The sequence below is a fragment of the Jaculus jaculus genome, chromosome 4, assembly GCF_020740685.1.
Source record: "Jaculus jaculus isolate mJacJac1 chromosome 4, mJacJac1.mat.Y.cur, whole genome shotgun sequence".
NCBI lineage: Eukaryota > Metazoa > Chordata > Mammalia > Rodentia > Dipodidae > Jaculus > Jaculus jaculus.
Genome location: NC_059105.1, coordinates 152,663,213 through 152,683,933, shown reverse-complemented (window position 1 = coordinate 152,683,933; position 20,721 = coordinate 152,663,213). Strand labels below are relative to the sequence as shown.

Below are 20,721 nucleotides of genomic sequence, written 5' to 3'. Positions count from 1 at the left end.
GTAGGTGGTACTGATACAAGAAATTAAATTTTACTATTTCCTAACCGAGTGCAATGAAAGCATAGTGAGGGATGACCACATACCAAAGACTTATTTCTGTTCACTGAGATAACAATCTGCTTCTTTTTAATAAATGTTGAATTTTTCCAAACTACACAGCAGCATTCGTATGAAACAGATTACACCCAAGTCTGTTTTGTAGGAATTATAGTATTCTGACACTTAGAGCTCTCATAATGAAGAACAATGAAACAGACATTAGTTTAATTTATTTTCTGCTGTAATTATTCTCATACTATATAAAATTTGTTAAAAGTACTTGTATGTTCTTGAAATGTGTATGGAGATGTTTAAAAAAATTTTCAGGCTCTTATACCTTTGTTCACTAAAGTGCTGGGTCAGATACAAAGACTTTGGGGCAATGAAAAAAAAAAAAAAAAAAAGAAAAACAGCCCCATTAAACCTGTGCTGTTTTGTGAACATTACTGAAATAGAACACATAGTCTTAATAAACCTAAACAGTGCCTTTTAAGAATTTTGCCAGTGATTCTATGACTTGCTTGTTTCGCAGACTGTAGATAATTGGGTTTAATACAGGAATTATAACTGTATAAAAGAGAGAGTCAATCATATCTTGATCATCTACTTGTGAAGACGCAGGGTGCACATACATGAAGAGAAGAGGGCCATAGTATAGAGACACAGATAAGAGGTGGGCTCCACAGGTGGAGAAGGCTTTCCTTATGCCTTTGGCGGATTTCTTTTTTAGTATCGTAAAAAGAATAACTGTATAAGAGACAAGAATAATTGAAATAGTGAACACCTGAATTGACCCAGAAAAAATAAAAACAATCAGGTAATTAAGAGAAGTGTCAGTACAGGAAATCCTTAACAATGAAATAATGTCACAATAGAAATGATGTATTATATTGGAATTACAGAATACTAATCTGAGTAGAAAGCCTTCATGAATTATAGCGTGAAGAAGTCCACCTACAAAGGACAAGACTAACAGACGGATACATAGGCCATTGGTCATTATCACAGGGTAACGTAAAGGGCTGCAGATGGCTGCATAACGATCATAAGCCATTGCTGCCAAGAGAAAACATTCCGTGGTTGCACTGATATTAAATGAAAAAAATTGAGCCATGCATTCAGACAGAGAGATCAGTTTACTCTTAGCTAGGAAGTTGACCAGCATCTTTGGAAGCACTACGGTTGATATAGATGTATCCACAAAAGCTAAACTTCCAAGGAATAAGTACATGGGGATATGAAGATGAGGGTCATTCCAGATGAGAGTGATGAGACCAACGTTCCCCAAAATGGTTATGAGATATATCACCAAGAAGGCCAGAAACAGGGGAATTTTCCATTGTGGTTGATGTGTAAGTCCTGTGAGAACAAACTCTGTCAGCGAAGTAGCATTTTCCTTCTCCATGTCCTCACTGACTGTTCCCTGAAATGAAATGCAATGAACGAAAAAAGGCATTTACTAGGGCTTTATGAAGTGAACATTGGATGTATGGAATTGAAGAAAATGTGCGCCTTACCATTATGCCTTTTTAGTTTACTATTACTTTAAAAAGTGGAAACTTTTTTCGGAGATTAAGAAATATAATCTTGGGGCTGGAAAAATGGCTCAGCAATTAAGGCACACTTGCCTACAAAGCCTAAGAACTGAGGTTTGAGTCCCCAGAACCCAGGTAAGGCCAAACATACAAAATGTCACATGTATCTGGCATTCATTTTCAGTGGCTGGAAGCCCTAGTGCCCCCATTCTCTCTCTGTCTCTCTTCCCTCTCTCTTTCTCTGCTTGCAACTAAATAAATAAATAAAAAGTTTGTACGCATGCATCCAGAGTTTGTTCACAGCAGCTGATGGTTCTGCATCCCCATTCTCTCTCTCTCCCCTCCCTCTTTCTCTCTCAAAATAGATAATAACAAAGAAATGTAATCGATTCAATTTAGAATATTCATGAAATAACAGAATTAAAGAAAAAAGAGGTCTTCTAATCATGTGCTGAACTTGTGGATCTCCACTGATTAGGTAGGACAGTCCTAGGTCCATGACATGGATTCAAGTCAAGGAAAATGTGTGTAGGACTTGGGTGATGTCATGAATTAAACACTGTGACAAGCATCTTGGGCAGTTGGAATACTGTGGCCATTTCACTCACTAAACATTTATCATAGGGAAGAATATTGGACAATATTTTTGTTTATAATTAAATATGATATGGTAGAGAAAATAGGTTGCTGGAGGGAAAAACAAGAGTGAGTGAAATTAGTCAGAACGCTATTACTGTTGTCCTGAGGATGGCAAACCACATTATACATCTGAATCATCTGGCATCGCTTGTGAACATTTTGTGACTTATTTCTATTGCAACTGTTTCAGTAGTTTCAAATGGGGTTTAATAGTCTACATTGTAAAAAATCTCCCTTGAGGTATATAAATATACATGAAGTGATTGAACATGTGTGACATGACATTGAGAGTAATGAAGCAGATGAAGATATAGGCAAAAATAATTCAGAAAAGAGCCACTAGCATGCTGTTACCTGTGAGATATGAAAGCAATAGTTATTAAGGAGAGGGAAATTATTTGGTAACTATATATAAAACCATTAAAAATTAAGACTGAGAAATTAGGTGCAGTATAAAAGTTGTAAAAAGAATAGCCTCTGACAATAGCAAGAATGTGGAGCCCATCGAAGTAGCTGATGTCAGGTTAGGTATTACTTGTCTGTGGCTGACTACAAAAGAGAAAGAAAGGGGGAAAAGGAACTAAACCAGGGAACTTATAGTCACCAAGTAATATTGGGAATCAACTTCATTTTCTGTATGTTAAACACCTGATCCCTCTTCTACTACATAATCTTGGTGTCAGGAAGAGGCTGTCAGCCACTCAAGAAGTCAACGAATTAGAAAATGACTTTTCCACCCATTTGGGACATACAGCAGAACATTTTGACCTATACCTACATCCAATCCCCTAGACTTGGTTTGGAATAGGAGGAGAGCAAGGTCTGGATCTACAGAGAATAACGAGCACCCCATGTTTCCCACTGTGTGGGTCACATGCAGCTCAGCACCTTCACAGCCCCACAGAACTAGGGGAGGTGGTGCATGATTTTAGAAAATTAAAAATTTTTATGTTAAGGTCCAATTTCCATCTCGTTAAATAGTTACTTTTGCACTCAAGAGCCCTGGTGACTCCAGTGAGAATCCAAAAGAGACAAGAAAAGGAAAGTGCTGGATATGGTGCCATGTGCTTATAAATCTCAGCTCTCAGGAAGCTGAGTCAGGAAAACCCAACCTGTGTCACACAGCAAGCCCCTGTCTCAGAAAAAAAATGATTAAAATTAATAATTAATAAAACATAATGAGCAGAGTTCAGCTGGACAGTTGAGGGTTGTAATCCTAAACAGAGGATAGGTACTGAGAGTCACTGAAGTACACAGCAGAAGCCAAAATGAATACTCTGCTGGGACCAGCAAGGTCCATGACTGATGAAAAACCCTTTAGTGGCTGTGGTGAGAACAGTTTCCTGTAGGTGACATCATGCCAGAGGATAACCACGGATGGGAGACAACTGTCATCAGGATAAAGAACTGACGTGGATCAAAGAAAGACACAGAGAAGAGGAAGGCATCAAAGGCAAGAAAAAAAATGGTGGGTAAAAGAACAAAAAGGAAGAAGAGTAACTGTCTAACAAAAGCATTGATGGAACAATATAAGCATGAGAAGTCACAAAATTCAGGGAGGAACTGCCAGAGAAAGACTGAAAATAAGAGTGGGATAAGTCTCAGAGGCCTGGGGTTGATTATTTGTCTTATCTCTCATGTTCCTTGATGATCATTTTTACACATTTCCTATCTTACAGATGTGTATACAAATCCATTAATGCATATTACTCCATGAAGTATTTATGGTCTACAATATTCTTCTCCATGTACACACACACACACACACACACACACACACACACATTTTCAAATAAATTACTGTCTGACAAGTTAATATTGAGGAGACTGGCCTTAAAATATTTAATCAGAGAATATGGGATATGTTCAAATAAACCAAGTAGTCTTTTTCAACTTCTGTTTTGTTCTGTTTTTTTTTTTTTTTTTTTTTTCAAGGTAGAGTCCGACTGTAGCTCAGGCTGATCTGGAAGTCACTATGTAGTCTCAGGGTGGCCTCGAATTTATGGGAATCCTCCTACTTCTGCCTCCTGAGTGCTGGGATGAAAGGCATGTGCCACGATGGAGGAGTTAAAGTAATCTTTTGATTGGACTCACCACAAGGAATTGCTCTATACAGGAATAAATATTACTTAGATATATCCATTTCAATTAACATTATAGTTCATTTAGAAGTAATAGTTATAGTTTAGTTATATACCTAATGACATCATTGATGTGACCAATTCAGGTTAAATTATTTGTTTATTCATAATTATCTACAAACCTGAAAAACATAAATAATCCTTTTTTTCTTTTATATCTATTTGGAATCTGGTAGGCTATGGAATTATTATAAAATAAATAATATTTTAACTCTACATAAAAGGATGATGAATTTTATAGAACTCATTTTCCTCTTACCCATATTCTGGAAGAAATTTCCAAGATCCTTAGTCTAAAGCAGAAAAGAGCTCAGTAGCCCAGAAATGGCAATGATATATGTAACAATTCTTATTGCAGTAGTTACTTTTGGAGCTTTCATTCTCTAAACATAGAAAAAATGTTCTCTGTATAAGTATGCTTTCACCAAGAGCCAACCAATCCTACTTCTGTGTGCTTTTGCCCAAGGAGGATGGAGTGGAGAACTGAAAGTCCCACGTGTGCCCAGGGATTCCCTGAAGAACAACTTGAACCTGCCGTGCTGAGCACTGTGGACTTGGATGGATTTTAGAAGCTCAATGTTCCCATGAGAGATCACAGATTTTACAATGCTGAATATCCACTCATAGTGCTCACATCTAATTTTAAAAGTTGAAATTTTATCTCATGCTACCTACATTTTCCATAATAGATAATACCCTGGCACCCTTTTGAAAATTAATTTTAATGTTACTATACAAAGGAATGGGTTTCATCATGGCATCCATTTATATATATATGTATATGTGTGTGTGTGTGTGTGTGTGTGTGTGTGTGTGTTTATTATACTCTGTTTTCATTCACTTCTGCAATGCCCTCTTCCATATACTCTGTTCAGCTGGTTTTATTCTTCCACTGAGAGTCTCTTCTGCTTTTCTATTACAGATATTCCACTACCCTTTCTATTTCCGAACCACCTTAAGATTTCTTCCTGTACTGTCATGATCCCCTTTCTCATTCCATGATCCACAAAGCACACATATATGAACACACTTATGCAATTTGTCTGAAATTTTAAGTTTAGCATCTGTATACGAAAACATATGCTGCATCTGAGTCGAGCTTATTTCAGTTCACATCATGATTTCTATTTGCATCCATTTTTCCTGAAAATGTCATGATTCATCTCCCTAACATGAAATGCTTGTCTGTAAATCTCCTAGAGATCTTGTTAAAGAGCTGATTCTACTCCAGTATTGTATGGGGAGGGGGGATGTCTCAGAAGGTTTCTGAGCAAGGTGATGCCTGGACACACTGACACTGACAGTCCTTGCATCACTGAAGGTTGAACATATCAGAGAATATTGAGCATTAGAGAAACAGAAAGTTGTAAATGTTAATTGCTTTCAATGCAAGCATGGAGGCAGCTTTGGTGAGGTTATTCCAGATGTGGAAGCTGGTGAGACACTGTGTAGTTTCTCAACTTAGAGGAAGTCTTTTGAGGAGCTTTTAAGACTATAGCTACACAATCAGATTTTTTTCACTTTATTGTTAATCCTAGAACTTGTCAATAAACATTTATTTTGAAGAAGTACTTTATTTATTTGTGGCATTTATATTTGAAATCTGATTTATGAAATATAGCTAAGTACAAAACAGTTATATCTATGTTTGCTTCCTGCCTCCTCTTATGAAGAAGTAAAAAGCATATATTTCTTGAAAGACTTGATAATCAATTATCTGGCTCCTTTAAAATTTTGATAATTATGAAGAAATGTATAGAGAGTAAATGCATCCCATAAAAGTGGAGTCACAATGAATATTCTAACTGAAGTAAGCAACATTGGTAGAGCAGTGTTAGCCAAAATATGACTTTATTTATCATTGCCTTAAATTTTGTATAGTTATATTTCACTCTGTTTGCTACAAATTTTCATATTATTAATCGGTGTAAAGATATTTTTTTTCAAATAGAAGCTGCATTGGGTGAGCAGTGGGGTGTCTTTGAGACTTGCACTAGCCTGATGATTCGTTAATGATGTCCAGCAGGTATTAGTGTTGCTCTTTGACATGTGCATACATTTTTAGTCAATTTCCTCCTCAAGTCTTTGTACATTTTTTTTTCTTTCCAGGTAGGGTCTCATTCTAACCCAGGCTGATATGGAACTCACTCTGTAGTCACTCTGGCTGGTCTTGAACTCATGGCAATCCTCCTACCTCTGTCTCCCATGTGCTGGGATTAAAGCTGTGTGCCATCACACCTGTCTTGTACATTTTTTGTTAAATTTCTCTTCTTCTGAGAACTTGTCATGTATCATACATACATATATTTTTCAGTCATAAATGAATTAGAGGAGGTTGCAGAAGTAGATGATTTTTTTTTGTGGAGAGAATATGGGGGGAGGGAACATGTGCCTGAGAGAGTAAGGGTGTCTAGAAGTCTTTCAGTAATATCATATAGCTATAACACAATTCTATTAGGATTGTAGATAAAAATATTCTAAAGATAAATCAAGTTTTCTTTGAAAGACCCCCTACATTTCAGGGTAAACAGAGGTAGAATGATGCGTGTCTACTATATAATCTGTACACACACACGAAGAAATAAACATATTCAGTGATCAAATTGATATTTATTTATTCAGATCTAGATGTCTAGCCTATACATATAGAATCTGATGGCAATGGGAATCTAATAGTAGCTGCAAAAGAAGATTATGATAAAACCTGAGCTTCTTAAGTGATCTGGCAGCAGTGCTTAGGAAAGGTGGGAGTGTAAGCAGAATGGGAGAGCCCTGTCAGTGGAGTCACCGTGAGGTTCTCGTTGCTATTCATAGGCATATTTGTGAAATTTCAGAATTGAGAGCAATTGTGGTATGACAACATTATTTTAATGTACATGAAGCATGAAGAGAGCTAAAAATTATTGAATTTTATACATAAAACATCTAAACTTACTCATTTTATGTACTTCTTAACTACTTACTGGGTACTATGCTAGTAAATCATCCTAACAATATTTGATCATTGGTAATACACATGTAAACCTACATGTTTTCAACAACACATTTTATAACATGGGTAATAGGGGTTTTCTTTTTTTCACTTTATTTCTTTAATTACTAGAGACTATTGAGAGCATTTCCTTCTTATTCTGCCATTATTTTCTTCTCCACATACACACTAACACAATGCCTGACACCGTATGAATAAAAGCAAAAAAGCCCTTTCAAAATATCATTAGCAAGTAGTAGCAAGTCACTTCTTTTCTCTCTTCATAAAAACAGAAGGAATGAAGAGCAGTCTTTACTTTCTTGCTTTTATATATGTGTGATGAATTTTCATAAAGGGAAAATTTATTATTTCCCAATAAACTAGAAAAGAAAGTTTAAAAGGCTAATAGATTTTCTGGGCTTTTCCTCTGCTCAGTTCAACTAAATGCAAACATGCACAATGGATATGTGTGACAGAAGCCTCCAACCTATACAGCACACTGTCAACCACGTCATGTAATCCTACCAAATTCATTTTGAAATCAACATTGTTTAACATGCATTAGTAATGTCAGTGAAGTACATATAAGCCACAAGCCAATAAATTGTTTTATTCTTTTCTTTTTTATTTAGTTAAAATAAATACTTGATGGGCTGAAGAGATGGCTTAGCCATTAAGGCACTTGCCTGTGATGCCTTAAAGACCCAGGGTCAATTCTCCAGGTCCCATGAAAGCCAGATGAACATGGTGGCACATGCGTCTGGAGTTCCTTTGCAGTGGCTAAGAGGTCCTGGCACACCCATTCTCTCCCTCTCTCTCTGTCTCTGATAAATAAATATCAATTTCAAAAGAAACTTAAAAAGTAAATAAATACTTGAATTGATTTCCATTGAATGTTTTAAAATTAAAGATACCAATGTTTGTTTTGTTTTTCCTATTTAAACTCTTCTCTAAAACTTTATAAGTTAACTTATAAAACAGCTGGTCTCCACACACTTTTTTCATTTATACTTAGTTTTGGGTGACCCTTTTTCTCATTTCCCTGCTTCCATCCCTATTTGAGCATTTCCATAAATATTTTTTGGATATATCACTAGAACAATTGAAGGATTGAGGTAATTATAGTTTTTTTTTTTTTTTAAGAAAACCAAGAATACTAAAACTTCAAAATGCTTGGGTCATTTGTAAAAACATAGGTACAACGAATAGGAAAAAAAAAATGTGACTTTTCTACTAAATAGGAGATATTTATATGAGATCTAAACACTTTTCCTTAATACTTTTGTCAGGGAATCTATGACTTGCTTGTTTCGTAGGCTATAGATGATTGGATTTAACACAGGAATTATGACTGTGTAAAATAGAGAGTCTATTATATCTCGATCATCTCCTTGCTGAGATGTAGGGAGTACGTACATGAAGAGAAGAGGCCCATAGTACAAGGACACCGACAGCAGATGTGCTCCACAAGTGGAGAAAGCCTTCCTTAGGCCTTTGGCAGACTTTCTTTTTAAAATCGTAAACAACACAAGTGTGTATGAAACAAGAACAATAGCAATAGTGAAGACCTGAATTAAACCAGCCAAAGTAAATACCAATTGAAAATTTATAGTAGGGTCAGTACAGGAAATCTTTAACAGTGGCATAACATCACAATAAAAGTGACTTATTATGTTTGAATTGCAGAATGTTAATCGGGATAAAAATCCTTCATGAATTGAAGCATGAATAATTCCACCCACAAATGACAAGGTTAGTAGATATACACATAGTCTATTGGTCATAATCAGCGGATAAAGCAAAGGTTTGCATATTGCTACATAGCGATCGTAGGCCATTGCTGCCAAGAGAAAGCATTCTGTAGTCACACAGATTGCAAAGACAAAAAATTGTAGCATGCATTCAGAGAGAGAAATCACTTTGCCTTTGCCCAACAAGTTTAGCAGCATCCTTGGTGTCACTGTGGATGAGAGCCAAGTGTCCACAAAGGCCAAATTTCCAAGGAAAAAGTACATGGGGATGTGCAGGTGAGAGTCATTCCAGATGAGAGTGATGAGACCAAAGTTCCCCACAATGGTGATGAGATACATCATCAAAAATAAAAGGAAAAGGGGCCCCTGCAGTCCTGGATGGTCAGTGAGTCCTGTGAGGACAAACTCTGTCAGCAATGTTGAATTCTTTATCTCCATGACCTCACTGGACGTCCCTTGAAATGAAATAAAATTCATAAAAGTAATATCCACTAGGATTTAGTAGAGAAATACTTGGGTGAAGGCATTCAGTAGAAAGTGAAAATCAAGGACAGTCTTTTAATTTGATTTCCTAGTATTCCAGTGCATGGAGACTGTTTGGAGGAATTTTAAAAAATGTAAAACAAGTGCAATTATCAAATATTTTGTTATTTAAAAATGTTCCCATTGTGATTATAATGCTTGAGGAAGACTTTGTCTATGTGTTTAGCATGAGGTGATGAGTGAGGATAAGAAAACAACTAGATTCTGAACCCTTCAGAATTCATAGTCATTAGGGCTTACATATTAGTGTGGACACAGGAGTCAGTGAATGAAATGAGTGTACCAGATGGTCATGCAGATTTGAAATTCAGTGGTTCTATGTGCATTCTCTGAGCAACCAGATAAGGTACTCATCATAATACAACTAAATTTATCTTAATACTGACTTTTAAAAATATATATTTATTCATTTGCAAGCAGAGAAAGAGAGAAAGGAAAGAAAGAAAGGAACAAACAAACAAACAGACAGACAGACATACAAAATGGGTATACCAGGGCTTACAGCCACTGTGAATGAACCTCAGATGCATATACCACTTTGTGCATCTGGCTTTGTGTGGGTACTGGGGACTTGAACTCAGGCCATTAGGTTCTACAGGCAAGTGTCTTAACTGATGATCTATTTCTCCAGCCTGTAATACTTACTTTTTGACTTGGGTAGACCTCTGGGGGAGTTGCGGTCATAATTGTGGACCATGTGTCTACTGGAAAATACACAAAGGAAAAGATGGTAAAATACATGGGAAGTTATATGAAAGCAGTTGTAAGCAGGAAGAATGTCATTACATGACCAATCCATGATCTCCTTTCCTACTGCATGGATATTGGTAAAAGACAGGGAATTTGCCATGGATTTGTTCACTAAAACCCATGAAACTTAGATTTGGAAATAGGAAGATAGAAAAATACATAAAACATATGACTTTGGTGTCCATACATCCCAGTAAAAAATGTCACGCGAGATTTACAAGATGACCTGTGACATTAGGCATTTGGCAATAGTGATTGATCGTCCACATCCCTCCAATGTTGGAATGACTGTCTGCTTTCTTCTGCTCTGGCCATGCCATCCATGTGAGTCCTCCAACTGCTTCATTAGAGTCAATTTCCATCCAGTAAACTCATTTCCTACTTCCAACCAAAGTATGCATGACTAAAAGGATGAAAAGACAGAGGCAATAAAAAGATGCTCTGAACAGCATGATCAAAAACAGAATCATGGGGGAAACTAGAAAGCTGAGTATTGTAGACATGAGGAAAGGGAAATTCAACATCCGGTTTGTAAATACTCCAGGAAGTAAAAGAGTACAGAGAGATTTCCAGTGTGTGGAAATGAAGTGATTTTTAGTGGCTCCCCTTTCCTTTATGGAATCTCCATCATATAACATCATCTAAGGGAACTGAGGTCACAGAAGAGGAAGAAATTAACGGGAAAGCAGCACTGCTCCTGTGAGAGCTGAAATACAGTTGTGAATTATGCAGGGCATTCTAAAAATACAGGATATTTACCTGTAACTCACAGGCTCATTTAATCATTTCATCTGTAAAATATTTGGGACAAAAATTTCAAAAGAAATGATAGGCAGTTGAGAGGAGAGGGCAGCAAGATAATCAGAGGAGAAAAAGAAGAGAAGAAACAGAAGTTGAGATTTGTGTGGGTGAAAAGGAATTAGAAGTTATAGAAAAAACAATAGCAAGTTATGGGTAGATATAGTATAGGTATGGCAAGCCAAAGCTTGCGGGGGGTGGGGGGGGATAAAAAGTGACTTCAGAAGAAAATTACAGAAAAAGCCCAGACTTCTTTGAGAAAAGATCAATGCTCTATGAAAGTTTTTATTCAGAGAATCTTTTTACTTAATTTAAGGAGTAGTTTACTATAGAACTTATATGTGATTAACAGATTTTGGCTTGAGCTTCTGTCTCTTTGATAAATACAATGACACTGTCTAAATATTCATTTCATACTAAAATGTTGCTTTAGCTGAGCTTTTATCAGAATCAAAAGATAATTCTTAATACAGATGAGATGGAGAAAAAATATTAAGAGTTGTACTTGTTAAGTAAAATTTTATGTGGAATGTTATCCTTCCATGCTATCACAAATCACAAAATCATTGCTAATTCTCAAATTAAGTTTGTATAGGGTTTTCTTTCATGTCATAAATGCTGATCAGGGTAGATGATGGACAAGTTTTGTATATTACTTGGAGACATATATACATATGTAAAAGCATGTGTATGTAATTAAGATTTCTATATATAAAAATATATAAGTATTATTTATGTATATATATGTTTGTGTGTGTATAGTCAAATATTTCTATATATTATTATGTAATAAGCATCATTCTACATGTATTTTTATTTATGATACATACAAATATGAAATCATTAAGGGAGTAAAGAAACATTAATAATTAATTTATATTAATGAGGCTTTAATAAAAAATGACTATACAGTTTTATATCATAATTAAATATCTTTCTTATATAAGAATAGTCACTCCTGAAATAGCATGGAGCATTTAAGACTGTAGCTCAAAAAAATCCTATAAGCACTTATATCATTTCATATAATGTAAACCATTTTAGGGGGAATAATTCAATTTATAATTATTTTGCTAATCAAATTTTAGACATGACAATAAAACACAAAGAATAATCACCCTTTATTTTTTGTTATCCCCCTGGCTATTTTGGTATTCTGTCAACTGATTCTAAAATTATTATTTTTATAAAATACAAACTTACTTTATAAATATTAATACTGGAATGTAATTTTGCTGTAACTTCTAAAAAGTTATAGCACTCCTTTAAAAGCTTAGCCTTTCAAAAGCAAACTTGATACCTGAAGGCACAGGAGTGATGAGAACAGAGGCAGCAACTCAGGAAAATGCTATCTATATAACTGGGCTTTGAGCACTGGAGCCAACCAATTGCATACTTGCATTTTTTTTTCCCAGAAGGATGGAGAACTGAGATTCATCCAACGGTACCTAAAGGATCTCTGTAGAAAAAAAGTATATGAGCAACTCAAGAATACATTGCTGGTTTGGAAGCATGTGGACTATCTAGCTTAGTTCATAGGATATTAGACACAAATTATAATTATCAAATCATTGTATATAGGCTTAATTTTCACAATTGATATAAAATGTAGCATAGATGATACTTTCTACAAACTTCAACAACTATATAAATGGAGAGATGGCTCAGCAGTTAAAGCACTTGCCTGTAAATCCTAAGGACCTAGGTGGATTTCTCAATATTCACTTACAGATAGATGCACAAAGAGGCACATATGTCTAGGGTTTGTTTGCAGCATCTGGAAACCCTGATATTTGCTCTTTCTCTCTCTCCCTTTCTCCCTCTTCTCTCTCCTGGCAAATCAATACATAAAAATTAATAATAATAATTAAATACACATTATATATTTGTATATATGTATACATATGTGTGTGTGTGTGTGTGTGTGTAATGCACTCAAATAAAATCAATTATTCTACTCTTTAATGGCCTCTTCACTAGCTTTGGTACTACATACCAAAACTAAACTCAGAGTGGATTAATCTCCTAAATAAACCTATCACATTTATTGAGATTGAAAGGGCAATCAAAACCCTCCCCCAAAAGAAAAGTCACCTGAATCATATCAAACCTTCTTTGAAGAATTTAACCCAATTTTTCTCAAACTGTTTCACATAGTCGGAGATCTGGGATTCCTCTTCAACTTCTTTTATGAAGCTGACATCACCCTAATATCAAAACCTGACAGAGATAGAAGGAAAGTATAGGCCAGATTCATGTACCACTTTGTGCATCTGGCTTTATGTGGATACTGAGAAATTGAACCTGGACTGTCAGAATTTGCAACTAAGTGCCTTTTTGTTATGTACATTTTCTTTTTTATTTTATTTACTTGAGAGAGAGAGAGGGGGGGCAGAGAGAGAAAGAGTATAGGTGTTCCAGGGCCTTCAGCTGCTGTAAAGAAACTCCAAATGCATGTGTCCCCTTGTGCATCTGGCTTACATTGAGTCCTGGGGAATTGAGCCCGGGTCCTTTGGCTTTGTAGACAAGTGCTTTAACCCCTGAACAATCTCTCCAGGCCACAACTAAGTGCCTTTAACTACTAAGCCATTTCTTCAGTCCCAAGTGACATAATATTTGCAATGACTTGTGAATCTCTTTTACACTGTAAGTTATCTCTGAATTGTTTACAATAACTAATGGAAAGTGAGTATTATACCAGGAGCAGTGGAGCACACCTTTGAATTCAGCACTTGGAAGGCTGAGGTAGGAGGATTGTTGTGAGTGTGAAGCAATCGTGGGACCACATATTAAGTTCCAGGTCAGTCTGGGCTAAAGTGAGACCCTACCTCAAAAAAAAAAAAGGGAAAGTGAATATTATGTCAGCAGTTGTTATACTGAATTATCTAGGGAATAATGACAAGAACTTCTTATATGTTCATATGATCAAAGGCAATGGAAATTTTACTAACCCAATCTAGGCAAGATTATCAATGGTGCAGAGCAATCATCATATGGGGTAAAGACCTTGGAGTAGATGTGCTGCTGACAAGATTGAATATTGGTAGAATGATATAAATGCCAACATTGACCACATTGACAATTTTAGAAATTAAAATGTGCTACATTCATGAGGTTTTCTTCCTCTTTTTTTTTTTTTTTTTTTTTTTTTGGTGCTGAGGACCAAACCCAGGGCCTTGAGCTTGCTAGGCAAGCGCTCATCCACTGAGCTAAATCCCCAACCCCTTCTTCCTCTTTTGTTATGAGTACATTTGTATGTGTGTATATGAGCACACAAATTTACACACACGTTTGTTTCATTTCCTTAACATATTAGCCAAGGTGATTACTGACTTAATTTCATTGTTAGATATTGGTAATTTTGTCATAGGATTTAAATTTCCATATATCAAGGAGAAGAGTAAACATCTCTGAGAGTCATTAATTCCTCTTTGGGAGATGGCATCTGTTCCTTTTCAGTCATATGTAGTTTGGTTGAATTATGTTCACTGAAATTATGACTATATTATAGTCTTTATTTAGGTATTGATTTAAAGACATTTGTATGAATGCTAATGTTGACAGAGGAAGGATTTAGAGTGAATGATTTTATCTATCAACTTAACTAACATTGGCTAACTAGCCAAACATTATTTCTTAGTGTATCTGTAAGGGATTTTTTTTTTTTGTAAGAGAGTTGATTATTTGAATTGGTGGAATAAATAAAGCACTTGGCCTTTTCCATCATTCTGTTTACTGAGGGAATAAATTAAAAAAAAAAGATAGAGAAAAGTTTAGTGCATTTTCTGCCTGACCATTTTCACTATTAATTTCTCCAGCCACACACCAACTCTAAGACCTTTAGGCTGAGAGTATATACCACGGCCTACCATAGTCTCTCTGTTTTGAACTAAACTGATCTGTATCTTGAGAGCTTATGGAAGATATATGATTGTGAGGTTTCCATAACCATGGCTCACACAATATTCACTTTATGTGTAGTAAAATTCTTTTATTTTCTTTATAAGTGGAGGAAATGGTTACATAATTGTCAGTTATTGCTTTAAAATAGATATCTTGTATAATGCACATTTTCAGAGAGGTAAATATAAGGTTCTTACAACAAATAAATATCTTATTGTGAACTTCTTTGAGAAATGTAAACCAAACATGACCCACCTTGCCAGTTAAGTTTTCCAATGAAAGTAGGCTCCTCACATTAGCCACACTAAAATGAAGCAATCGAGCTCGATCAACTATTTTCACTGTTAACCTCAGGTTCCAAGAAAAGTTATACAACATCCATACTACATCAACTATGAAATAGATGCATTCCTAGATTCTGTATCTACCTCCCCATTCAGGGAGGAAAGCAAAAGCAGATGGAAAGAATTTTTAGAGTATTCACATACTGCCATTTGAGAGAAAACTGATATGTCTAGAAACTTCACTTTGCCCTATAGCTATCTGTATATAAAATATTGTTTCATGCATTGTTTTAGAACAGTAGTTTTTTTAAGTGTAATCCCAATGACATCATAGCATCACTGAATCAGATGGAACTAAGTAACCCGTGTATATTCTACAAGCTCTCCTGGTGATTCTGGTTCTCACTAAACTTTCAGAAGCTTAGTTTGTAAAGCACTGTGCAGGGTTGTGGACACATACTTGAACACATACTCAGTAACATTCTGTCATAGGTAGGCCATAAATCCAAATGAGAAAGATAGTCACTTTTATTGTTTTTTCCTAAATCTAAATAATGATTCATGTTTATTAAGTTGTGAGGTAATTTTGTGAGCAAGCTTCTAAAAGTACAATTTGAGGGCTAGAGAGATGGCTTAGCAATTAAGGCGCTTGCCTACAAAGCCAAGGACTCAGGTTTGATTCCCCAGGACCTATACTGATACTATAGTACTATCAGTAGGGGTGAAAACACAAATGTACAAAGTGGCTCATACATCTGGAGTTTGTTTTCAGTAGCCTAAGGCCCTAGCACACCCATTCTCTCCTCTTTCTCCTCTGCCTCGTTCTCAAATAAAATAAATTTTAAAAAGAGTATAATGTTGGAAAAATATGTGTGAATGTAATGGAAGAGGGATTATGAATTAATTATCCAGATTAATAAAAAGTATTATTAGTATGTTTTTAGGGTGTGGTTTGATGAAACATACAATTTTTTCAGATAATCAAGTGAAACTTCCTCAATCAAACTTTATATGATAAAAAGTCTCTTATGTATATCTAACATATTAATATTAATTAAAGAATATTTAATAAACAATAAACCACTGGGCATGGTGGTGCACACCTTTAATTCCAGTACTCAGGAGGAAGAGGTGGGAGGATTGTCATGAGTTCAAGGCCACCCTGAGACTTGTGAATTCCAGGTCAGCCTTGGCTAGAGTAAGACCCTACCTCGAAAAACCAAAAATAAATAAATAAATAAAATTTAAAATAAATAAACAATAAACCATTAATTTTTCCTTTTAAAATACTTTTGCTTTTTGATTTTTTATTAACAATATGACAGTAAACCAGTATTATAGTATAAAAGCTGATTCAATCACTTATCGGTACAGTATTAATATCATATGTCTATAATTACAGTCATGCTTACAGATAAACTCACATCACATTTATACTATGAATTTATATGAATACATACAAATATACATATTCAACAAACACACATGCAAATAAGTAAATAAATTTAAAAAATATGTAGTAATAATGGCAACCCATTAACATTTATTAAAGATTCAAATGATTTAATCTGATTTTGTTTGTGTAATATCTGGTAAAATGTATGGAAAGGAAGAGATTATCTACAGGATTATGGAGATTAGTTTTGCAGTATACACAAGTGAATAGTTTTGAATGAATGCCTTAGTAGTATCAGTAGGGGTGAAAACACAATTTGGGTGTTGAGAAGGGACAGCAGTGATGGAGCTCTCATATGCTGTATGAAGCCAACCATGAAGGACTTCACAGAATAACACACACATACTGAACCATGAAGGACTTCCCAAGATAACACACACACACACACTCATTCACACTCATACACTCACTCACAGTGACACACACATACACACACACACACACACACTTTTGCTAGCATTTTTTTTTACATTTTTTATTAAAAAAATCACCTGGAACTATGGAATAATAATATCCCTTTATCATTATTTTGTCTTAGGTAATATGTATTTGAGGCATAATTTTCTCAACTGTACATTCTAATAATTATTACTCTGTTTTAACCTTATTTGGTTCATTATTATCTATTCTAGGGTAATTGAGACCCTTTTCTTGCTCTTCTCCCCCTTTTTCTTTATATATTTCTCCAGTTTAATGTTTTAATGCAATTTATTGTCTGAATTAATGAAACCTTTCAGACTGTGAGAGCACACCATGAGCAGGAGACACACTCAGGGGGTCTCAGAGATAGCGAGTGGCAGGCGCCCTGTACACACTTGGACAGCCACACTGGGCGTGGAGCATCTGCTCACACTTTGGCTCTGCCTCTGGTCATAACTCTGTTATTGTGCATCTCCTTATGTTTATTTGTGTGATGTAGAAGGTGAATTTCTAGAAGAAATGGAATTGATCATTTTCCACTGGAGTGACATGAAACATAGTTTCATATTCCAGGGTCTTGTGCTTGTTTTCAAAATCGTGAGAGGCCTGCATTAACACAAGCAAATGTGAAAGGAGTCTCTAAGTTCTCAAAGGTCTCTTATAAAAGTCTTTTTTCATAGAAAATACTATAATAGCCAAGGTATTTATTTATGAAGTCACAACGAAAAACACACAAGCACACAGGAGTGTTTTATCTGCTTCCTGTGTGTTTATTTTATTTTATTTTATTTTTATTTTTTTATTTTTTTATTTATTTGAGAGCGACAGACACAGAGAAAGACAGATAGAGGGAGAGAGAGAATGGGCGCACCAGGGCTTCCAGCTTCTGCAAATGAACTCCAGACCATGCGCCCCCTTGTGCATCTGGCTAATGTGGGAACTGGGGAACCAAGCCTCGAACCAGGGTCCTTGCCACTGAATCTTGAACTTGCTTATTTCTCAGACTATAGATAATTGGGTTTAACACAGGGATTATGACAGTATAAAAGAGAGAAACCATCATGTCTTGACTGTCTACTTGCGGAGACGCAGGGCGCACATACATGAAGAGAAGAGGGCCATAGTACAGAGTCACAGATGAGAAATGGGCTCCACAGGTGGAGAGGGCTTTCCTTATGCCTTTGACAGACTTACTTTTTAGGATTGTAAAGATAATAAGTGTGTAAGACACAAGGATAGTCAAAATAGTGAATAGCTGAATTGAACCAGAGAAAATAAAAACCATTAGAAAATTAAAAGATGGGTCAGTACAGGAAATCTTAAAGAGTGGGATGAGGTCACAATAAAAGTGATGTATGATATTGGATTTACAGAACGTTAATCTGAATAAAAAACCATTGTGAATTAAAGCATGAAGAAGTCCACCTACAAAGGACAAGACTAACAGATGGATGCACAGTCTATTCGTCATTATTACAGGGTAGAGTAAAGGTTTGCATATGGCTGCATAGCGATCATAGGACATTGCTGCTAAGAGAAAGCATTCTGTAGTTGCACTGACTATAAAGGAAAAACATTGTGCCATGCACTCAGACAGAGCCATCAGCGTATTCTCAGCTAAGAAACTGACCAGCATCTTTGGTGTCACTGTGGATGATAACCAAGTGTCCACAATGGCTAAGCTCCCGAGAAATAAGTACATGGGGATGTGCAAGTGTGGGTCATTCCAGATGAGAGCGATGAGACCAAGGTTCCCCACAAGAGTCATGATATAGATCACGAAAAACACCAGGAACAGAGGAATTTTCCACTGTGGTGGATGTGCAAGTCCTGTGAGAACAAATTCTGTCAGCAATGATACATTCTCCTTTTCCATATCCTCCCTGGGTGTTCCCTGAAATGAGATGCAGTGACTGTGAGACATTATTCACTAATGATTTGTAAAGTGAAATTTGGGGTAGTAGAATTGAAATGAAACATATATTTATCAGAGTGGCATTTTATTTTAACACTGCTCTAAGAGACAGAAACTATTCTTGAGACTAAAGAAGTGATTTATGTTTATTACTCTAACTTTTTTTAAAACAGAAAAAATTAAAGGATTTAAAGAAAATAAAAAAGCTTATAACAGGTGTGAAATGTGAGGAGACCCTATATATTTGCTAGAAAAAAAAATTTATTCTGGGTAATAGATTCAAGACTGTGGTGCTGGGGTCCAGCCCTGGCCTGAAGGAGGGTCCCCAAAGAGAGGTGTGAAAGGGAGGGCACAATAATGACTTGAAGTTAAGTTCTGGTGCAAGCTGACAGGCTAATGCTGAAGGCAGCTGAGTTTCTCCATCTCTCTCTCTGCTTGAGTTTCTCCATCTCCCTCTCTCTCTCTCTCTCTCTCTCTCTCTCTCTCTCTCTCTCTCTCTCTCTCTGTGTGTGTGTGTGTGTGTGTGTGTGCTTCTCTTTCTCTTTGCTTTTGTTCTTTTTCTCTTTTTTTTTTACTTTTTCTCTCTTTTTTTCTGCCTGCACAGCTCTTAGTCTCAGTCTTTTATTTTCTGATCATGTCATTCAAGAGCAAACTTCAAGAAAGGTAAAGTTCCACAGAATTCAAAGAAACTTTTTGCTATTTCTTTACATCAAAAGATCCCATAATTATTTACCTCAGGTAAAGTCACCAGGCCTCTATAATTATTAACTATTTTCACACTTTCCCCATGTATGTGCCATGAAGCACTTGCAGTTTCCTGAGCTCCAACTTTCAATTACTATATTAAAGGTGAGAAACAGAACAACCACAAAATGGGGGTTCCCACCATTGACTATTGATCCAGTAAACCCATTTATCCCCCAACCATTTCTTTTGAAATTCCCTTTTCATGTCTCTCCAATACTTAGACTTTGGTCCCCCCCACTTGAACTCTTTCTGACCTTAGTTGTTTTTCCTGTAAGGATTCTTGATAAAGAGTCATAGTTTGCTGCAATTGCCACCATTCAGAAAAGTTAGTCATAGAACAATTTTTACTTTGTTCCAGGAGGTTCATTGTTTCCTCCTCAATGTACTGTACTCCATGCCTGACTTTCTTGAAGACCTTAAGGAAAAAAAATTTTCTGACCCATTTTCTTATTTTCCTAATTCTACGTCAGAGCTTCTTTCAGATAGATTGACCAACACTTCACTAACATCAATTTTTGCTGGAAAAGTAAACTTAGAGATGGTGTACCAAGTGAAAGACAGAAAAACACAAACATTATACAGAAAATCATAGATATCTATAGCATAGAAAACCAAAGATGTTTCCATAGAGGGGCCACACTGGACTCCAAGGAAGAGACAGCTGGGCTGGAACTGTGTCATGCAGCTCTTCAGTGCTCGATTCCTCGTGATCCTGAAATGGCATGCTTGCTGTCTCTGGCACCATGGGGAAAGATGCTTTAAGTACATAAATAATAAACAGAATTGAATTACAGGGTTGTTAGTCAAATGGAAGATACTGATAAATTTT

At 35.9% G+C, this 20,721-nt stretch overlaps 3 protein-coding genes across 3 annotated transcripts; all 3 read right to left on the bottom strand.

Moving 5' to 3' along the window:
- Positions 1-514: 514 nt before the first annotated feature.
- Positions 515-1,447, bottom strand: LOC101596540 (olfactory receptor 187). The gene has a single exon (XM_004663270.3). The coding sequence runs from the start codon at positions 1,442-1,444 to the stop codon at positions 515-517; it is 930 nt and encodes a 309-aa protein (XP_004663327.1). The 5' UTR covers positions 1,445-1,447.
- A 7,137-nt stretch (positions 1,448-8,584) lies between these two features.
- On the bottom strand, positions 8,585-9,520 carry LOC101612291 (olfactory receptor 183-like). Its single transcript, XM_004663317.3, has one exon. It carries the CDS (start codon positions 9,512-9,514, stop codon positions 8,585-8,587), a length of 930 nt encoding a protein of 309 aa, XP_004663374.1. The 5' UTR covers positions 9,515-9,520.
- A 6,306-nt stretch (positions 9,521-15,826) lies between these two features.
- On the bottom strand, positions 15,827-19,106 carry LOC101596237 (olfactory receptor 5H8-like). The gene is made up of 2 exons (XM_012949825.2): positions 18,204-19,106; positions 15,827-15,895 (listed from the first exon to the last, which is right to left on the bottom strand). Exons 1-2 carry the CDS (start codon positions 19,104-19,106, stop codon positions 15,827-15,829), a joined length of 972 nt encoding a protein of 323 aa, XP_012805279.1.
- Positions 19,107-20,721: the final 1,615 nt, after the last annotated feature.

Excerpts from the sequence above, each read along its gene's own strand:
- LOC101612291 (XM_004663317.3), bottom strand. The coding sequence starts at position 9,514 with ATGGAGATAAAGAATTCAACATTGCTGACAGAGTTTGTCCTCACAGGA.
- LOC101596540 (XM_004663270.3), bottom strand. The coding sequence starts at position 1,444 with ATGGAGAAGGAAAATGCTACTTCGCTGACAGAGTTTGTTCTCACAGGA.
- LOC101596237 (XM_012949825.2), bottom strand. The coding sequence starts at position 19,106 with ATGGAAAAGGAGAATGTATCATTGCTGACAGAATTTGTTCTCACAGGA. Across the intron at positions 15,896-18,203 it reads AGCAAGTTCAAGATTCAGTG|GAAAAAACAATAAAAGTGAC; the intron begins GCAAGGACCCTG and ends ATTTAGATTTAG.